Source organism: Citrus clementina, unplaced genomic scaffold (genome assembly GCF_000493195.1).
Source record: "Citrus clementina cultivar Clemenules unplaced genomic scaffold, Citrus_clementina_v1.0 scaffold_2, whole genome shotgun sequence".
Classification (NCBI taxonomy): Eukaryota; Viridiplantae; Streptophyta; class Magnoliopsida; order Sapindales; family Rutaceae; genus Citrus; species Citrus x clementina.
In genome coordinates this window covers 10003225-10018044 of record NW_006262688.1, presented here as the reverse complement: position 1 = coordinate 10018044, position 14820 = coordinate 10003225, and the positions used below count along the sequence as shown (strand labels likewise).

General features: G+C 32.3%; 1 protein-coding gene across 1 annotated transcript; it reads left to right on the top strand.

Annotated features, from left to right (window-relative positions):
* Positions 1 to 4303: 4303 nt before the first annotated feature.
* On the top strand, positions 4304 to 6827 carry LOC18051208 (GDSL esterase/lipase At5g14450). Its single transcript, XM_006446574.2, has 5 exons — positions 4304 to 4637; positions 4735 to 4944; positions 5045 to 5217; positions 5790 to 6063; positions 6327 to 6827. Exons 1-5 carry the CDS (start codon positions 4391 to 4393, stop codon positions 6572 to 6574), a joined length of 1152 nt encoding a protein of 383 aa, XP_006446637.1. The 5' UTR covers positions 4304 to 4390; the 3' UTR covers positions 6575 to 6827.
* Positions 6828 to 14820: the final 7993 nt, after the last annotated feature.

Genomic DNA, 14820 nt, shown 5'->3' with positions numbered 1-14820 from the left:
TAATCCGTACATTAGTCTCATTTGCGGAGGGTTCATATATAGAAGGAGTTTTAGAAGAATATTAGAGGGGTGCCAGTAGTTCCACCCCATGTGCAATCCTGGACACCCTATCTAACCTTGCTTGCTAATTGTTGCTGGGCCTAATCCACTTCCATGCAATGTTTTAATGGTTAGTTATGATTCGACCGTCTGCAACAATTTTGTCTTTTTTTTTTAATTTCTTTTTTTCCCCTCTGAACTTTAAGAAAGGATTCTAAGGAATTTCTGCTGTGTTTACATTTTTAAAAATTTTAAAAAATGTTTCTTGTGAATTTTAATAAGAATAATGATAGAAATCACAAATTGTATTTAAAAATTTCATGTAAAATAATGTGACATATGATGTTTCATTTATTAACTGAACAATAGAACTTCAAAATTTCTAAATTAATTTATTATATTATTTCTTTATCCACTCAAGGAATTACATATTAAAAATCATATTGTTTGAAATAAGAATTTGAAACATAATTTAAAATGTCTAATACTAATTGGATTCGACTTTTTTTTTTTAGACAACTCCACTCTCACTTGAAACATTGCACCTGGGTATATCATCAAATTATTATTATTATTATTATTTTCATCATCATCATCATGCTACATCACTAATTCACTATTTTATTGTCACTTCAAAGTGTTCAACATGTTAGTAGCTTTTGGGCAAGTAATTTAGAGTGACGAGAACGTCAATCAATTCTTTTTTTTTTTTATTACATGAGACTATTGTTTAAGAGTACAACTCATATTCCATGAGATTACAACTGATATTTACAAATCATATTATTACATGAGATTACAATTGATATTTATTAAACATATTATTATTAGGACTAGTTTACATCGATTCTTATGAAGCACGTTCAGATTTTTACCCTCTTTAATATTCGAAGTACGTCTACTCTACTCACATTTTGAAAGAAAAAAGACTGTCTTCATTCAAATTAAGGAAGGAAATTAAACCTTCACAATGCGTTGTGGGAGTTCGAACTCATGTCCACACCACTAGCTTAGTGACTGTCAATCAAATCTTTGATTCTTCATCCACACTCCAATTATGATATCTGGGAGTAAATTTCACACAATAAGGCCAAAAAAAAGAAAAGAAAAGAAAATCTGTCGGACTAGCGACTACCAATCATCGACTTCGCAAGAAATTTACTTTGGCTAGTTCAATTGATTTATGGCTCCGGCTAATTTACAGATATTGTTAGTAACAGCCAACTAAGCTGAACTGTCAGATTTGAAGATAGAAATCCAACAGTAATAATAGACTGTCAGAATAAAAGTGCAACCGGATGAAAAGGTTTTATAACATGAAATCAACTTGCTTCTTGTGTTCCTCTCACTTTCTCCACACTGCTTGTGGACTATTTTTTCCTTAGCCATGGAAATGAAGCAAAATCTGGAATTATGGACAAACTTTTCACACCAAAAATTATGTTTAAAAAATTCCAACAGGAAATTGTTAAGGTTGTTAATGATGATGTCTAAATTTCTTTGTCCCGAAAGATTGTCCACTGTGAACATAAGTTTCTTTTGAAGAATGTTTGCTTATAATGAAATAATTATTTCATATGTTAAATGTACAAGAGTTAAGAATAATTCCTACACATGAGTTATTCCCATAAGAAACTGTACTGTTGAGACAAAAAGGTGATGTAATTGCCTTACATTTATGAAACGCTCAATTTGTTGAAAATATTGTATTATTAATAACATTATAATTATCTTCCACGTGTTTTCATGGTCTTTCTTTAATTAAGTGGTCACTTAAGTTCAAATCTTAAAAAAGTATGGGATTAAAATATTGATTTGACCTTTGCCTACCATTTTATTTATTTTTAAATAGTAGAATTTCTTTTTATAATGAAAAAATTAATTATAACTCATGTATTCTTTTTTCTTATAACAACAGTAGTGTTACACTGTTACCTTATGTGAGACACATTAAGGAAAGTGTCTTACACATATGACAATTAATAAAGTTAGCCATAATAATAATAATAATAATAATAATAATAGGAGGTCATGCCTTTGGATATGATTAATTGGGCATATTTTTAATCTTGATAAATAATACAATACATCTAAGCTAAGATTAGGATAAAAGATAGAGGTCAATTGGACTAAATTATGAGATTATTATTCTGGTCCCTCATTTGGATTGCTAATTGATTATGAGATACTCGTCAAATGATAAGATTTTATTTCAGGTTGATAGGATAAGTTGTTTTATAGTTACCAATGAAATTACTTGAGACTGCACTATAAAAATGTCTATTTCACTTACAAATATTTTTTTATTACTCAATAAGAAAAATAAAAAACAAAGAAAAATATTTTAAAGTTGAATTATAAAATTAAATTAACACTGATCACTAAAAGATATAAGTCTTACTTATATAATTATCTACATCATGATTACTAATCCAATTAAATAATTGGCTATTTAAAATAAAATCATTTATTTATGGTATCTAATAAATATTATTATTTTGACATAAAGATTATGTCGAGGAAGAGTTCAAATAGTTTTACCACGTCAAAAACGAAGATGGAGATTTTCATTTTTAATTCGTATGTTGTTTTAAAATTTTGCAACCAGATAGGAATCAGTAAGCCCGCTAAATTTCCTTACGCTTCATACACAGGACAAAATCTAATTTCTTTACTTGTCTTTTTAAAGTCGGTTTGTTACATAATTTGTAAGAGAGATTGCCACTTTCCCCCCTACAGTAATCAATATATATCATTTCCTCCATTACTATTTTTATAATGGCCAAAAACCTCCTGATAGCATAAGTTTACAATATTACCCTTATTTTCAACCAATCTTTTATTTATATTTATTATAAATTAAATAAATCACATGAATAGAAATTAAATAAAAAATTAAGTATTAAAAATTAGAAATATATATTTTGATCTGAGTAAAAAAATTAATAATAAATTTTTTTCTTGTACTTATTTATTTTGTGAAAATTTTCTTATAATAAATATATAAGAAAATTATTATAAAATGATAAAAAAATTATTATAAGAAAGCTTGAATGAAAAATAAAAATTTATTATAAGATAAATAATAAAATATTTTGCCTATATTTTTTATATTTAATTTTAAAATATTACAAAATATTTATTATAAAAAAAGTTCACAAAATAAATAATTACAAAAATAAATTATTATTAATTTTTTTCTCACATCAAAACATATATTTCTTATTTTTAATACTTAATTTTTTTATTTAGTTTCTATTCATGTAATTTATTTAATTTATAATAAATGTAAATAAAAGAGTAGTTAAAAATAAGAATAATATTGTAAACTTATACTGTCAGAATAATTTTTAACCATTATAAAAACAGTAAAAAGATAAATGTTATATGTTAACTACTGAGAAAGTGCCGATCTCCCTAATTTGTAAGGTAGCTTAGCCCCTTGATTTATATATAATAAAAAATGGGAATAAAGTTGAAGATGGATGGTCAATTTTAACACAAATTACGGAGATCTAGACAACTCTATGGTCCACAATTCCACATATAGAGAGACCAGACACGCATAATTATCAGCATCACACCGACTTCACTTTTGAGATACTTCATTACAGCCATCAGAGATCATCATCAAATGGTGCCCAGCCTCGTTGCCATCCACTAATGAAATGACGACCTATGAATTTAGTAGCACGGTCCATCAACATTGGTCACTCTTTCTGCCAACTCTAGTCTTAGCCGCAGTATTAATCACATCAGTTGTCACCGACACATGGTCATCCGATTTTATGAGATTTGTATAGCTCTTTTTCTAGTTCAAATCCTTAGTAGTTTATAAAATCTACACAGCCGAACCTAAGCATGACTTTAATGATCGTAAATGAGAAATTTATAATTTATTTATATTGGTACAATAATCATCATTTTTATGCATTTAAATTTTAAGGATGTTTCATCAAAGTCACACATATCAGGGTCTCGAAACCTCGACTACGAGAACAATTGTTGACGGCAACATAACAAAACTATATGTAATTGTGACTCAGTAGATTTAGACAAAATACGTCAAAATAAATGTTATCGTTGCCTATGCAGTCTGTACTGGGCAGTGAGAGTCGATTAGAGCAAAAGTGTGAACACAATCTGACGGTTAAGGTTTTGAGACAGATCAAACAAGTTAATTGAGGCCACAGCACATGGCTACTGTCAGTGACCATGAATATCTTACGTCTGTTTTGTCTCGACGTTAGAAAGAAAAAAGGGGTTAATTACTTTTATCCGTAAAAGTCTCTGGGTTTAATAATATATAGAGAGAGTGCCCAGAATCGGCAACACTGGTGGATAAGTGACAATGTTGTTTTGGAGAGCTTTGGTTGCTGGGTTTTTACTATTCACATGGGGCGGCTTGGGCGTGAGTGGTGTTACTAATAAATTGCCACCGTGTGAGTTCCCTGCAATTTACAATTTTGGGGACTCAAATTCGGATACTGGTGGCATTTCAGCTGCATTTGAGCCAATTCGAGCTCCACATGGAGAGGGGTTCTTTCACAAGCCAGCTGGTAGAGATTCTGATGGTCGTCTCATCATAGACTTCATTGGTAACAACTTCTATTTTTACTTTTATTTTTGTGATTTTTCAGTATTATCTTTGGAGAACATGAAACCCCCATTTACAATATTTCATTCATTTTGCAGCTGAGAGTGTGAAGTTGCCATACTTGAGTGCATATTTGAATTCACTGGGAACAAATTTTCGGCATGGTGCTAATTTTGCCACTGGAGGATCAACCATTGGAAAGCCTAATGAGACTATATACGAGTATGGAATTAGTCCTTTCTTTCTGGGTATGCAGATTACGCAATTTAACCAATTCAAAGCACGAACCAAAGAGCTGTACGATGAAGGTTGGTTTATTATTTGCTGTTTATGAAGATACTTGCCCATTATGATTTTGATCATTTGTTTGCATATTATATAACACGCTTTGTGAAATGTGATGCTCAGCCAAGATTGCCTCGGATACAGACAAGCTGCCGAGACAGGAGGACTTTGCCAAGGCTCTTTACACGTTTGATATTGGACAAAATGATCTTTCTGTTGGATTTAGAAAGATGAGTTTTGATCAACTTCGTGCAGCAATACCCGACATTGTTAATCAGTTAGCTTCAGCTGTTCAAGTAAGTTGGCATCTTTCTAAGCTAACAAAATTTTGACTTGATCATAGTTTTGTCAGTTAGATAAGTAAAATTGATACTTATAGACTTATGAAGAAGAAACACAACTGTCAAGTCTTCGGAGCTTAGTTTAGCTTTCCCTTTCAGAAACTGTCTCACTGAGCATTTCATCAAACAGATTATATTTTCATCAAACACTCAATTTCTTCAATACTGTCTTGCATAGAACAACTGTCACGAGCCTTGTTTATTTCACTTTCAGAATATATATCATCAAGTAAGTTGGCATCTTTAATTGCCCTCGCCTAAGCTAACAAATTTTTTACTTGATCATACTCGTTCAGTCAATTTAAGTAAAATTGACACTTATGAAGAACAAACAAGTAAAATTGATGCTTATGAAGAAGAAACACAACTGTCAACTCTTCTGAACTGAGTAGTTCAGCTTCCCCTTCCAAAAACAGTCTCACGAGCATTTCATCAAACAGTTTGGATTTTCATCAAAAACTTGAGTTCTTCAATAGTGTCTTGCATAGAACAACTGTCATGAGCCAACTTGTGTAATTCAATTTCAGAATATATATCAACAAGGAGGCAGGGCATTTTGGATACACAATACAGGGCCTATTGGTTGCTTGCCAACCAATTTTTTCTACAATCATAACCCACCACCAGGCTTTCTTGATGAGCATGGCTGCGTCAAGGATCAAAATAACATGGCTGTGGAGTTCAACAGGCAGCTTAAAGAAAGAGTTATCAAATTAAGGACAGAGCTCCCAGAGGCTGCAATTACGTATGTGGATGTTTATGCCACAAAGTATGAATTGATCAGCAATGCAAAAACTTTAGGTAATCATTTCATTCTTAATTGTAATTGCCACTCACTTATCTGTCTAAGGTCACAATGACATGTCACTATATGTTGGTGGGTGCTTTTGTTTAAGAATGACAGTGCAAATTTCATATTTTGTTGTAAAAATCCTCCTTTACTGTCCCTGCAGTGTACTTATGCTAAAATGTAGCATTCAAGCTTTTACTGTTGCAGTGCTATTACCAAAATCACGATTCTTGTGTGGATGATCAAATATATGTTTTTGATTTACTTTATACAGGTTATGCTGATCCATTTAAGGTCTGCTGTGGGTATCATGAGAACTATGACCATGTGTGGTGTGGAAACAAGGCAACAATCAACAAAACTGAAGTGTATGGGGCTTCTTGTGAAGACCCTTCAAAATCTATTAGCTGGGATGGTGTACACTATACGCAGGCTGTGAATCAGTGGGTTGCTAATCATACTCTTTATGGTTCACTGACAGACCCGCCAATTCCAATCACCCAAGCGTGTCATAGGCAGTGAGGGTATTTGTCAGTCATACATGGTCGATAGAGATTTTTGGGGAGTTCATAGTGAAAATTTCAAGTATTTTTGGTACAAGAGAGCAGCGGATCAGTAAGTTTTCTCTATATGATTCAGGAGTATGGTTTTGTGGAATTGATCTTATGGTTTATAATTGAACGACCTCAAGAATTTGATCTTTCTTATGTTTAAGCCAGAACCTTTCGTGTGTTTGCTATTTCTCTAATAATAATTTCCAACTCATTTCTCATCAGCCATCCACACTTTTTCAAATATACCTCTGTTTGCCACTTTTGCAGGTTATGTGTTGGATTGGCATTATAGGAATTTTTCAAGAGGATCCGATATCAAAAACATTTTCAAAACTATTTATTTCTTGATAAATTCGAAACTGTTTTCACATTACCTAAACCGAACGGGTTCTGAGATTTTTATAAAATAAAATACTAATCAGAAAATTATGAAATTAAAACTGAGAGTATTAGACATATATTAACTTCCATATAAAATTTCATAATTTTTTGAGTTCATGTGGTGGTACCAATAATCTTGTGAATCCGATCGCAAAGCTAGAATCGCCGTTTTTCAGTTCAGTGGTTTCCATTTCGAAAATAGATATAAAATTGAAAACGAAGTCGAATTTAATGAAATAAAATTTATTCAAGAAGCACTATATGTCTAGTTTCCAGAAATATAAATTTCATAAGAAAACTCGTTCAGAAAATATATGTTTAAATTCGAGATACTCATGCTATCCAGAATTATCATGTGCGTTTAATACGTACAAGATTGATTAACTAAACTCATAATAAATCAAAAGCCTAAAAAAAGCCTAAATTATGCAATATAAACCATAGATAGAGTGATTGGAAATCTGTTGAGAATAGGAAGAATAAACTTACCAATCGCTTTGATTCTCTCCTAAACAAAGGTTTGAATCCTAGGGTTTGGGTAAGAGTATTATGAGTAGCAGAGAAGAAGAAGAAACGTCGTGGATTTAGGGTTATGGAAGGGGACAAATATGAATTTATAAAGAGTCTTAAGTAAACCTATTGAATTTGGAAAAATAATCATTTTTCAAAATTATCTCATAAATAACCCTTATTTATAATTTAATATCCCTTTTTGATAAGGGTTATAGGCCACGCATGATTCCTAATGAAAGCTCAATTTTCATAATTTAATGTTATGGAAATTTGTGGCGTTACATTGATGTTGGCTAATGCAATGTTAATTGAGAATAATAATTTACCTTGTAGATAAATGAGGAAATTTGCTTCATTGGATCGCCGACAACAGTTAAATCCCCTTGAGTCTATACATAGAGGGCACGCACATGACTATTATGCCCACTTTCGAATTCCAAGTAATGGCACCATCATCCTGGAGCATCTGAGAGTACAAATGGATCTTTACTATTGATTGAGGCCAACAATTTACCATTGAAGGCATTCAATGAGTACACAGCTCCGGTGGTTACCTTCTGTGCCACTAACAGTGAAAACCAACATCCTTCCCTGCAGTTGTTAATAGATAAAAGACAAGAAAACCCAAATGAGAAATAAGTAATATCAACCATCTCAAATTCTCGTATAGAAGAAAAGGGAAATGCATTTTTACCTTGGTTGGCTCCTTTTCCCTTAGTACATATGCAGTCCCGATGCAGTAATAAATATTACTATCACCAGTGGAAGGAACAAAAAGTAAAGGAGCTACCATTCTCAAGCTCATGAAGCTCATGAACTGATGTGGACTCAAATGTTTGGTCATTTAACAATTGAATAACTTGCATGGCAGTTTCTCAAGATGTTGATATAATGGCAAAAGTCTGAGACTCTCTCTGATGGCAGATACAGCAAGCACGGTTCTCAAGTGGCTTGAAGGAGATGCAAGTCTTATCATGAACTGTGCCAATAATAGTCACATCTTCCTTTGCAATTGCTAGCCTATAGGTCCAAAGAACAATAGATTAATGCCATATAATGATTTATTTTAACTCCCATTCAATAAATGAAGAACTAAAGGATGGATACCTGTATGGTATGGAAAAGAAGAAGGGCCAAAAGTTCTGGTATGACCAGCTTCCAAATTTCCTTTTATGTCAAGCTTATTGTAAGTGCAATACACCACAGTTGACATGTTTGATGCAGCAATTACACATTTATCTTTTTTTGGTGAAGAGAGTATAGAGTGTTACTGGCTTGCTTCCAAGGGACTTCCTTACTGCATCCATCATCTCACTCATTTTCACATTCAATTGAAAACTTATAAGCTAAGCATTTCTAAGTCCACAGCACAGGTAACATATCTGTGAAGGAACCAACAGACTTATCAGAATAAAATATAGAAAAACCCAAAATATAAATTGAAAGCTCTAGCAAAGTATACCCCTTGCAAGTCACACATAAGAACACAATTAATGGCTGCTGTCCAGTCCCCAGTTCCCAAATTCTGCTCACTGATGGGAGCCAGTTCAGGAAGTGATAATTACATAACACTTCCATTCCACAATCCAACTGCTGCTCCGTGACAATAATCGGGATATTCACCAGTTGGACTAACGTCAAGGCATGAGATATGATTAGCCAGCTTTGTTTGCACCTTTTCTGTCAAGGTTCCATCACCAAATTCTAAATAATATAAATACCCATCCCCAGTTGCCAGTAAAACCTGTCATAAAAGCAGCTATCGTTTTATCGGCAATTAAAATTAAAATATGTCAAATTGGAAGTTAACGCCGAACATATCCACAAATGCACCTATTGCATTTTTTGTCTTCAGCAGTCAGAGAGTACCAAAAGAATATATCCATTTAATTTATGGGGTTGACTTGAACAACGAGATGTTCCAGTAAACATATCAGATAATGTTTTGGTGGAGAATTACTCACACTTTCCATTGATAATGATCCAATATAAAATACAGGCCTTGGATGAAAACAGAAAATCTAAAGTTCCTAAAATTACTGTGAAAACTACATAAAATCCCAAGGATATGAGTATAAATCAAATGCAACAAAAGTACAAAAACATTCAAACTAAGAGATAAAAAAACAAAGTGATGTTGAGATAACAAACTTGATACAACATATGTTGTCTATTGTCAACTCGTAATCTGCCAGTAGAGTTCAACATAAAAAGAAAGCTGAATATATCCACAAATCACCATTTGAGCTTTCTAAGAGAGCTTAGGCAACTTATGATTTCAAAGTTCCTCTGAAATAGAGATAGAAAGTTTTCCAAACAGAATCCCAGTCATGCAGTACATTTTATCATCATTCTCTTAATAATAAAAGTTCCAAGGATATGACATATGACAGAAGAATACCATTCTGTATTGATTACTTTCCCAAACAAAAGATCATCGACATTCAAATGTCATATTTCCTAACTTGCTCAACATGATTCAGTGCCGATTATGAACAAATTATCATTTTTTATGCTGAATTTATCGTGTGATATACTTTATATCACATTGAAAATGGATGAACTATGAATTTTGCAAAATTACAATGATTTGACATGAAACAACTAATGGATGTGATAAATTTGGATTGATCATTTGTTTCTTGATACTAAAGTGTTTGATGTAGTAGCTTGCAAAGTGGAGGACAAGAAGCTCGAGAATTTACTTGTAGCAAACTTGGAAATGCAACAATAAAGAATGGAGAATAACAGGCAAACACAATGCGCTTACAAGCGAACCAAAAAGGAAAATTGTGATAGACAACTAAAAGCCTAACAGAGAGAACAACCAATTTCTTTTCTAGACAGGCAATATTTTATTTATTGGTAATCCCAGAAGATTTTTTATTGAATAGTGTAGGAAGTAAACCTGAGAAGCATTTCTGCTTGCAACATTTATTGAATACTAGAATGGAGCTTTCCAATCATTTTGCAGCTTCCAAGAGGTAGAACTGACAAATCTTATAGAGCTTGAGGTAACCTGCCATCGTAGTTTGATCAGCCAGTGCATTTGAATAAGATACTTGTTATCATCTATTAGAACAAAATGTATGCCTATTACATAACTATATAACTCATTTCTCACAAAGCAAGTCGAAATACCAGCAATGAAACAGGCAAATGAAACCATATGTGTGTTTCAAAGGAATGACTTTGTAGCAACAATAATTGCATTTTTTTTTTCTCTTTCCCTGAATGGCAATATGATAAACATTAACAGAATAGTAACAAAATAACACTGACAGAAACAATAGTAGAGTCGAAGTAACAAATGATAAATGATATAATTGTAGTGAAAAAGACGCATACTTCTACAAATTTCCATGCTCATCAACTAGAGAAGATTAGAACTGCTTTAACATATATATTACCAGATTTGTAGCATGGCTGCAACATCAATAATCTCCACCCAAATTCCAAAAAAAAGAAAAAAAAAATCTTCTGATCAGCACTGCCACCACCTATATCACTATATAATCACTACCAGGATACAATTGTCATGATCATTATTATCATCTATAAAAATAACTAAAGCCACATTCACATTCACTATTGTCACTACCATTTATTTATTTTTATTTACCATTCATTTTAAACATTAATAATGCAGCTCACAGAAGTTTCAGTTTTTCAATTCATTTTTACCAACTGAAAAAGTCTCGTTATTAACAGCTATTTCTCATAAAAGACCGTATAATCATAGTTACAACAGAATTGAACACTCATGCCCATAATCACATAAGGAAATCATAGAGAGAAAAATCTCTGGCTATATGGTAAACATGTCTAAACTCAAATAAATTCACGTTGTTCAAGTCAATTTACAAGGAAGAATATAAGGATTTGAATATATACAGAAAAATAAAAAATAAAAAAAGAACAGAAACATACTTGTAGAAATTGATCATGAGTAGCATTCTGGCAAAACAAAGTTGATTCTGCAGAACAAAAGCGCTCTATTTCAGTTTGGCATAGCTCAACTTCATTAGTCATCGTAACCACTATTGATGATTTGACAAAACTAATCACCAGGATACTATTAAATGCATTGTAAGTGGAAAACCTTATTGGCCACAAGCCTTTAATACCATTCCATTTAGTTGATGCAAAAAATGATCCATACATTTTCAGTTATTTCTATCTTATTGGGACATATGCAAAGAGAATAGAACCAAAACCACATACCATAAACAACCCATCATATAACTGCATCCCTGTCAATCCATAGTCAGGATCAATAAATCTGCAAAAACAGAGTAAAGAGAATTTCAAAGAAAAAGAGTTAGCAGGATGACCTTTATCAAAATTCTGAAGTCCATAGACAAATGAGAACATTTAATCTGTTTGCAGAAAGGAAAATTTCAGCGCAGCATACTTAGGTCATGTTTGGAATTGAGGTATAGTAGCTTAAAATGTACAATTGCTGTGAAAAAAAAGATATAATTATAAAATAAAAATTAATAGTATGTAATAAATAAAATTTTTAAATAACAATTTTGACAAAATTATTAAAGATATAATAAAATTTTCATTATATAAGTGAAAAATCATATCAATATATTTTCTAAGCTACAACAGCTAATACTTACTAAATACTTTAGTACTGTAACTTCTAAATTACAGCTGCCTAACGTCAATTACAAACATGGTTTTAGAACCACCACGAGAAATCATGGTGAGATTTATTACAAGACAATTGTCGGCAAGATAAACTGCATGATCAAAGACATCCCACGTTGCTCTGCGCAACAACTGAATAACTTATATTCAGCTATTGCTAGAGAAGTATCCGGATATGCAATCTTTTTATTTAATGAGAAACAACCAAATAAAAATAAGCTACTGACTAAGACTTGGTAAAAAAAATGTAAATCTGATACTAATCTCAGAATTGTTAGCATCCCATTGAATAATGCAGAATTTGTGCTTTTCTAGTGCAATGAATATAAATCCTGTGTTTCCTCCTCATACGAACAAGAAACGATATGAAAAGAAAAACACTATCTATTTACCATGTAAGCATAAATCTTCTCCTTCTTCCTTTTTTTCTTTTTTTCCCCTCAATTTCAAGTAACAGCAGAAGAAACTTTAAACATTTAAAAAATTATCACACACATGCAGATGAAAAATATCAAGCTTGCAATTCTTCCATGCGCATCCAACAAAAGCTGCACAGTAATTCATCGCTTACTTCGGATGCTTTAGATATCACTTCTAATCAGAAAACAAAACATCTTATCTTTTATTACAAAAAAAAAATAAATCATAAAGTTAGGTAAAGGCTGAAGAATAATCATAAAAGTAAGTAACCGTGTAGAAAATAGAAATTTCACGAAATTTTTTATTCTGCATGCATGGTGACTCACTAAGGCAATGCAAACAAAATCTGTATTACAGCCTAGTCTATCTCATTCTTTAACTTATCCGAAACTACTTGCATCAGTACAAGTAGACCTCCTTGTTTGTGATTTTTAGAATGATGAGTAAAAGAACTTGACTAGCTAAAACGTATGAATAAGTCTCTACTAGTAGTGGAATACTATCTCTATCCCAAGCTGTAGTGTCAATTAAAGTAGAAATCAGGCCCTTAGTCATAAAATGAACACACTCAAGCCAGGCTTCATTCAGAGTGTATGAGATTGTACAACTATACAGGGAAATAGCCCTTTCAAAAGCCGATAATATATCAAGCAGGAAAAATAATGTAAAGTACCTGTAGATCGTCGTTAGTAACCAAATATATATATATATATATATATTGATATGCGTGCATTTCCTGAAAGAAGGTGGAATTATAAATTAAAAAAATGCATGCATACAAACGATTAGCATAACCCAAAACCAACGCAACACAACGCGCCACTCTATTGGATTAATGTGCCATGCATGACTTTTAATCAAGTTGTATTGAGAAATAAAATCACTAGCAGACATTAATTGGCAAGTAAAAAATTGGGTCCCATCCCAACAATGAATTACATTACCCATACCCAACAACAATCAGAGTTTGATCCAAAGGACTAGTGAAGTTGTCCACGAGAGAATTTGTGACAGCCGTTGGTATCATATATTTGTGCATTACTTTCTGTTATGCTATCTGTTATCATGATTTGCATATGCCACCAGCAATCACAAGTACTAATTGTCAACATTATATTGTCTCCAATAAATAACTTGATTGCATAAATCAAGTACTTGATTACTAGCGTAATCTTGGGGCTAGCTGTATACTTATTGTAAAATACTCAAATTATTGGGATTGATTATTCTACTTACCTTGTACAGAATTATTTTACAACTATAAGAACCGGTATGTCTCAACAAATGGAGAGAATCATTTTTTCCAAAAATTGTTTGTCTTTTTTGTTCTCTATTACTTGATATGGTATCAAAGCCATGCATGTATAAGAGAAAATCTCGAAATTTCTTATAACATCATAGCAAATTTTTGTGTTGTTCGCGGATATCAACTTTCATTCGTGGAAATTGAGATCTTATTGTTGCAATCTTGATTGAGAGTTTGAATCGTGTCAGTGGGACATCTTGGGTAAGTAAACATTTTTTTTATTCTAGTGTTTAAAAGTCACAATCAGAAACCTTGGCTATCAAATTAGATGGGAAAAACTATTTCTCTTGGGAATTTCAATTTCGCATGTTTGTGAAAGGAAAAGACTTGTGGGGTTATGTTGATGGATCTGATTCTAGGCCCCAAGAAGAAACTGATAGTGTGAAAATAAAGGAATGGGATTCAAATGATGCTAAAATAATTAGTTGGATCTTGAGCTCTGTTGATGCTCGTATTGTTGTTAGTTTGAGGCCTTTTCGTTGTTCTAAGGATATGTGGAATTATTTAAAAAAAATTTATAATCAAGAAAACTCTGCTAGACGTTTTCAACTTGAATTAGAGTTATCTGAATATAGTCAAGAAAACTTGTCAATACAAGATTATTATTTTGGTTTTTTAAATCTATGGGCTGAATACCAAGAATTGGTTTATACTACTGCTTCACAAGAGGGGTTGTCTACTTTGCAACAAGTGCATGAAGTGTCTAAACGAGATCAGTTTCTATGAAATTTAGGCGATTTTGAACCTATTCGTGCCAATCTAATGTTCAGAATTCCTTCTCCATCTTTGGATATATGTCTTGCTGAACTCCTTCGTGAAGAACAACGATGTATAACTCAATCTGTTCTTGAAGTAAAGAATAATCAGGTATCTAATCCAATGGAGGTGGCATTTGCAACGCAAGCACATGCAAGGGACATGTGCAAAGTGCAATG